At 36.3% G+C, this 6,838-nt stretch overlaps 1 protein-coding gene across 1 annotated transcript; it reads left to right on the top strand.

Annotated features, from left to right (window-relative positions):
- The first annotated feature begins 1,573 nt into the window (after positions 1–1,573).
- On the top strand, positions 1,574–6,536 carry LOC130968218 (respiratory burst oxidase homolog protein C). The gene is made up of 11 exons (XM_057893385.1): positions 1,574–2,220; positions 2,296–2,458; positions 2,550–2,598; positions 2,683–2,796; positions 2,864–3,286; positions 3,350–3,733; positions 3,804–4,015; positions 4,136–4,238; positions 4,336–4,409; positions 5,251–5,789; positions 6,078–6,536. Exons 1-11 carry the CDS (start codon positions 1,749–1,751, stop codon positions 6,185–6,187), a joined length of 2,643 nt encoding a protein of 880 aa, XP_057749368.1. The 5' UTR covers positions 1,574–1,748; the 3' UTR covers positions 6,188–6,536.
- Positions 6,537–6,838: the final 302 nt, after the last annotated feature.

Raw genomic sequence — 6,838 nt, 5'->3', positions numbered from 1 at the left:
TTAAACACATGTGAAGCTTTCTTTTTTTTTATTTGACTATTTTTTTCTTTTTTCTAAAGGCAAACGTGATTTTACCTTTCAACTAGCGTTTAACTAAAGCTAAAAATTTTAGTTTTTGCGTTCACTTCATTGTTTGTCGTTGTCGGTTTTTAAGGCTGTCCAGTATTATATAATACAGTTACCACATGTTACAAATTCAAACCTTAAAAACGTAAAAATCAAGTTACAACTTGATTTCAGTTTTTGCCCATGAACAACACAAACGACTACTACTTTTTATAGTTTAAAAATTTTGGAAAATGTAAATTAAAAACGTGAGCTCGCCATATTCAACGATGTAAAGTTACTGAGCAATAATAATTTAATAGTGGATTACATTGTCGTTTAGCGGTGCCGCCGTCGCATAAGTCCAAAATTGCTTGACAAAAGAGTTGGTTGCATGAGTAAAACGCGTTGAAATGCAAATGGTGAGAATCACGAAATAATGAAACGTGCCTCACACTATGATAAGCAAGAGTCTCTCTGGCCGGATAGAACATTGGATCAAGCTTCCGGGAAATATGGCAGTGGTTTGATGGAGGTAGTGGTGGCTACGATGACGGTGTATTAGAAATGGGAGAGATAAAGAAGGAGGAGAAAAAAGGAGTAGGAGCCAGGAGTGACATTGGAAAAATAGCATTCCTTTTTCACACGCATAGTGGCTTCTTGCTTTTTCTTTCTTTAATTAAAGTTGGGTTTTAACTTTTAATTACGTGGGTTGATTTATGCCACCAGTGTGTGTTTTCTTTATTAAATATATAAAAATATAATAAATTAGTTAATCTAGTAAACATTGAGTTTGATTTTTATGTATTAACGGTGTTAAAGAGTTTAGTAAAGTATATCTCATTATATTTATATATTTAGATAAATTTTAATAATAAATTTAAAAATTAATAATTTTGCTAATGTGACAAATATAATAAATTGTTTGTGTAATTTTTTTATACTATAGAAAAACTAAATTCATAAAAAACTTATTTTATAATTAAAAAATTTTAGATTCAAGTCTCATATAAAAAAATATAGAAATGGCCCTGTCTACTTCCGTTGTTTATATTCTTTTTTGTTAAAAAACAAAAATAAGACTATTAATTATTTATTGATTAAAAAAATTATTTATCACGCCAACTTTAGTTCGTTCAGCACATTAAATTTGTAAGAATTTAAGAATAATAAATTAAAAAAAAAGAATAAAATCTTGTTATTGGTGATTAAAATAATTAAAAAATATACAAGTACAATCTTATTTCTTAACCTATCTTCATGATACAAAAGTTTCAAATAAGATATTTTAAAAGTCATAATAAAAAAGAAATCTAAACACAAAAGTATATAAAAGTGAGGGAAGATTTATTATAATTGAGCAATCTACATTGACATCACCTGTTTTCAAATTTCACCGCTATCTATTAAAGAAATGAACAGCACATTCATGATTCATGAAAAAAGTAGTGTCATTTTCACCTTTAACTATCATAGTTCCAATATGGGGTGTCTTGTCTCTACTACAAATATGCTACACTATCTTCCCTACAAGAGCAAAATAATGCAACATATATACGTATAATAGAGAGCAAGCACCAAGCCTCTAATAATAGGAGAGAGGGCCAAACAAACAAAAATGAGTTTGAAAAGAGAGACCTCAAAGTGTTGTTTCAGTTCTTGACATTACCAACACCAAAGAGGAGAGATAAGCTTCAAACAAAATGGCCAAGGAGGGTGCAGATTCAGCAGATCTTCACCACCGTGAATCTGATATAGAACTCATTGGTGCTGAAAAATCCCAGGATGAAAGAAACCTGGTTGAGGTGACTATGGATATTCAAGGTGGCTCAGTTGCCTTACGCAGCGTTAAAAGTGTTGATGAATTGGTAGAAGATGAGAAATCAGGTTTGATTGGTAGGAAGCTGGAGAAGAAAGCGTCGTTTGGTGCATCTGTTGTGCAAAATGCAACCAACCGTATGAAGCAGCTGAAGCGTTTGGCTTCATTTTCAAAGCCATCGCCTTCAAAGAAATTCGACAGGACCAAGTCCACTGTGGCTCATGCTCTTTCTGGGCTCAAGTTTATCAGCAAAACTGATGGTGGTGCAGGTTGGGATGAGGTTCAGAACAGGTTTGACAAGCTTACTGCTGCCACTGATGGAAATCTTCCCCGTTCTCTCTTTGGCAAATGCATAGGTATTGCTCTTCTGTTATCTTGCTTTTCAAATCATACACAGTAATTGCTAAGCACATTCTTCAATCTGGCTACAGGAATGAACGAGCAGTCTAAGGCGTATGCAGAGAAGCTTTTCGATACTCTTGCCCGCCAGAGGGGTATTCAGGGTGATTCCATTAACAAGCTCCAGTTGAGGGATTTCTGGGACCGTATTTCAGATCAGAGCTTTGATAATAGGCTCAGAACATTCTTTGACATGTAACTTATTTGTTTATCTTCCAGTCTTGGTCATTGGTCAATAATCAATATGAACATTGGAACATCAAGAACCTTAATTTTTGGAATGCAGGGTTGATAAAGATGCAGATGGCAGGATTACTGAGGAAGAAATTAAAGAGGTATGGCCTTACTTCGCTAACTGATCCAGATTTGAGGTTCACATAGACTACTACTTGACCGAATGCTAATAATTATGGTCTCAGATCATATGTCTAAGCGCCACAGCAAACAACCTCACAAACATACAAAAGCAAGCAGAAGAATATGCAGCTTTGATAATGGAAGAACTAGACCCGGATGACGCTGGATATATAATGGTAAATCCGAAAACAACTCCATTCGATATCATTTGATTCTCATCTAAATTTTCGCTGCGAAAAACAGATAGACAACTTGGAGACACTGTTATTACACGGACCAGATCAAACTACAAGAGGAGACAGCAAGTACCTGAGCCAAATGCTAAGCCAAAAGCTTACACCTACTTTTATGAACAATCCTATTAGAAGATGGTACAGAGATAGCAAGTACTTCTTGCAGGACAATTGGCAGAGAGTATGGGTTTTGGTGCTATGGATTTGCATCATGTTAGGTCTCTTTGCTTATAAATTTGTGCAGTATCGGAATAGAGCAGCGTATGAGGTGATGGGCCACTGTGTATGCATGGCAAAAGGTGCAGCTGAGACACTTAAATTGAACATGGCTCTTATTCTGTTACCTGTTTGCCGAAACACCATCACCTGGCTCAGGAACAGAACCAAGCTAGGCGTTGCGGTTCCTTTTGATGACAATCTCAACTTCCACAAGGTAAATGCGAAGCATAACTTGTTGTTTAGTTGGGTTATATCATAAACTTTGTGGTTTGTGCAGGTGATAGCTGTGGCAATAGCAATTGGTGTTGCGGTACATGCTATATATCATCTTACTTGTGATTTTCCTCGCCTTCTTCATGCAAGCCCTGAAAAGTACGAACTCATGAAACCTTTTTTTGGAGACAAACCATCAAACTATTTGTACTATGTTACATCATGGGAAGGAGTAACAGGGATTGTAATGGTTCTGCTAATGGCAATAGCCTTTACATTGGCCAACCCCAGATTTAGAAGAGGCCGGGCCAAACTACCCAAACATCTACAGAAACTCACAGGTTTCAATGCCTTCTGGTACTCCCATCACCTCTTCGTAATCGTCTATGTCCTATTGGTTGTGCATGGAATCAAACTTTACTTGACCCACAAATGGTACAAGAAAACGGTAAGCCCCTTCTTCATGTCTATTTAGTAAGAGATGAGCGATAAGTAATAGGCATCATTGTGTTGTGTAGACTTGGATGTATTTGGCTGTTCCTATCATCATTTATGCATTGGAAAGACTGATTAGAGCACTAAGATCGAGCACAGAATCTGTGAAAATATTGAAGGTGGCTGTTTATCCCGGCAATGTGTTATCACTGCATATGTCAAAGCCTCCAGGGTTTAGCTACAAGAGTGGACAATACATGTTCGTCAATTGCGCTGCTGTCTCTCCATTTGAATGGTATGCATTAATCAAATAGATTCTATTGACTGAATCTTAAGCTTTGTATATCTTTTTATTCTGTCAATTCTGATCTTCATTTCCACCTTTTAAACATTAATTTCCTTTGTGGTTTCACAGGCATCCATTTTCCATAACCTCCGCCCCGGATGATAATTACCTAAGCGTTCATATTAAAATACTTGGTGATTGGACTGGAAATCTGAAAGCCAAATTTGTGAAGGTGAATTAATCTTTATTTGTTTATTTATGTTCCTATCAAAATATTGGTTTCTCCTATGGTAAGTAACTAAGTCTATTACTTTGCTAAATTCTATCAGGCGTGCCAGCCACCCCTCAATGGCCAGAGTGGACTTCTAAGAGCTGACTGCATCAAAGGAGACAGCCAACCGAGGTGAGCCCGAAGAAGTGGGGAAATTATGATGGCAAGCGACTAATATTTTACAAAACCATCTTATTAAAACTAGCTATTTTGGACCTATTTAGGTGTTTATGCATTTTATCTATCTATTAATTATTAAGAAAATTGAATAAAATGTCAATATTTCAATGGAAAAAATGTATAAACACTTAAAAATTATCACAAAAAATGTTCAAATAATATTTTTAAATGTTTTTTCATGTGATAAGGGCTTCCAATAATAATAATAATAATACCGGAAATTTTATTAAAACTAGAGTCTTCAATAGTTTATTTCCTTTTAAAAAAAGTAATGATATCCAGGCTGCTTTAGATCCTGCATAACATATTTATTCCATTAGCCAAGTGATCCAGATGACCAGATCCAATAATTGTATATAAGTTCTTATTTTATACTGTATATTTAATATATGTTCTAAAAATATTTATAATCAGTTTTTTATTGATAACATTTAAAAATCATACATCCAAGTATTTCTCAACAAAGTTGTTTGATTTAAAATTAATTGGCAAAGGGGAAAAATCAAAGCGGGGACTTGTTTGTCCTTGTCTTGTTTTTGGACTTAGGAATACAATAATTGGAACAATCGAGATTCCCACGCATCTTCTCACATGTTTGTGATTAATAATCAGATAAAAATAGTTAAAGAGTGGTTGTTGTCTGGACTTAGGAAAGAAAAAGAAAAGATTAGGTGGATAAGGATACCAACTGAAAACTACTTAAGCTTAATTAATTAGTGTGGTGATAAAGTAGCAGTGCGTACTGACTTGACTAAAAATGGATCTTGTATTTTGATTATGATATCATTTGCAGTACTTTCCCAAAAGTCCAAGTTGATGGTCCGTATGGAGCGCCAGCCCAAGACTACAGGGAGTATGAGGTGGTTCTGTTAGTGGGGCTGGGAATTGGGGCTACCCCAATGATAAGTATACTGAAGGACATAGTTAACAATTTCAAGGTGATGGACGAGGAGTACGGAGAAGGTGGATTAGGTGGTTCTAGATCAGCCACAAACCAACAAAAGAAGGCAAGGTTAGAGGAGTTCAAGACAAGGAGAGCATACTTCTATTGGGTTACCAGGGAACAGGGTTCCTTTGATTGGTTTAAAGGGGTGATGAACGAAGCAGCTGAAGAGGACCACAGGGGAGCCATTGAGCTCCACAGCTACTGCACTAGCGTCTATGAAGAAGGTGACGCTCGATCTGCTCTTATCACTATGCTACAGTCTATAAACCATGCAAAGAGTGGCGTGGACATTGTCTCTGGCACTCGTGTCATGTCTCACTTCGCCAAACCTAATTGGCGCAGTGTCTACAAGCGCATTGCGCTGAACCATCCACATGCCCGCGTTGGTGAGTCACCACTTCATCATCTCACGTTCCTCTTATTTCTTTCTTTAACTACTCATCGTGAAAAACGCTTCAATAATTGCTATCAATTACAGTCGTATTATTATCTTTATTTTGCCAAAAAGATGGCCACATATTAGTGTTAAATTCAAGACTAGCATAAAGCAGTCTCTCTCTGGACTTTGGAGATGCTTTCGATCGACATCAATTAGTATATATGAGTTTTACGTGTACGGAGAAAACTCTAGTTTTTTATCAACAGATAAAGATAGAGTGCTTTATGTAATGCAGGGGTCTTTTACTGTGGGTCACCCGCTCTCACTAAGCAGCTTCGTCAGCTGTCTTTGGATTTCTCTCACAACACCTCCACCAAATTTGAATTCCATAAAGAAAATTTCTGATAAGATGGAAGGCATTGATGACCACAGGATCAAAGCTGAAGGAACGAGCTTGTCTCCACCTTTATCTCCGTTCCCAACCTTCCACTGTGTCTATGTACAGTACTGTTGATGTTTTTGCCTATATACGGTTGTTATGGCTTTTGTAAAAGGAAGAAGATATATATACGTGTCCTAATTAAAAAAGGGTTAAGCCACCAATTACAGAAACAGGTGGGGAAAGTAATTTGCCTGTCCTGATCAAGTGTCTGTTAGATATATATCTTATGTTTTCTTTTATTTTATTCATATTGAAATAAATAAAGCAGCGTCTTACGGACGGGAATATATTATCTTGAAAGTATGGGAATCATATCTATCTACCTAATTTTTTTGTAATAATATGTATATAGGCCAGTTTTCTGATAGCTACAAATGTGGTGGCTAGTGTTTGACTAGCCAATCCTAAAGTGACGTGTGGCAGTGCAGCTTAGCGTTTGAATCAATCGAAGCGGTGATAAAGATTAGTGCTAAACCAAGTGTTGTAACACTTTAACTTATGATCTTTTACCGCGTTGGCAATATGGTAATTTTTAGTTCCAAAAATTGGTTTCTTCTGGACTTTGAACTGGATGGACTAAAGTCATAGGCAACATGAGGGGTTTCACAGCCTGA

Source organism: Arachis stenosperma, chromosome 3 (genome assembly GCF_014773155.1).
Source record: "Arachis stenosperma cultivar V10309 chromosome 3, arast.V10309.gnm1.PFL2, whole genome shotgun sequence".
NCBI lineage: Eukaryota > Viridiplantae > Streptophyta > Magnoliopsida > Fabales > Fabaceae > Arachis > Arachis stenosperma.
The sequence above is the reverse complement of the archived record's forward strand: the minus strand, read 5'-3'. Positions and strand labels throughout refer to the sequence as shown.

Bases quoted from the DNA above. Each gene is read 5' to 3' on its own strand.
- LOC130968218 (XM_057893385.1), top strand. From the start codon at position 1,749: ATGGCCAAGGAGGGTGCAGATTCAGCAGATCTTCACCACCGTGAATCT. The intron at 3,287-3,349 runs GTAAATGCGAAG...TGGTTTGTGCAG, and splicing joins ACAATCTCAACTTCCACAAG to GTGATAGCTGTGGCAATAGC. The intron at 4,016-4,135 runs GTATGCATTAAT...GTGGTTTCACAG, and splicing joins GCTGTCTCTCCATTTGAATG to GCATCCATTTTCCATAACCT.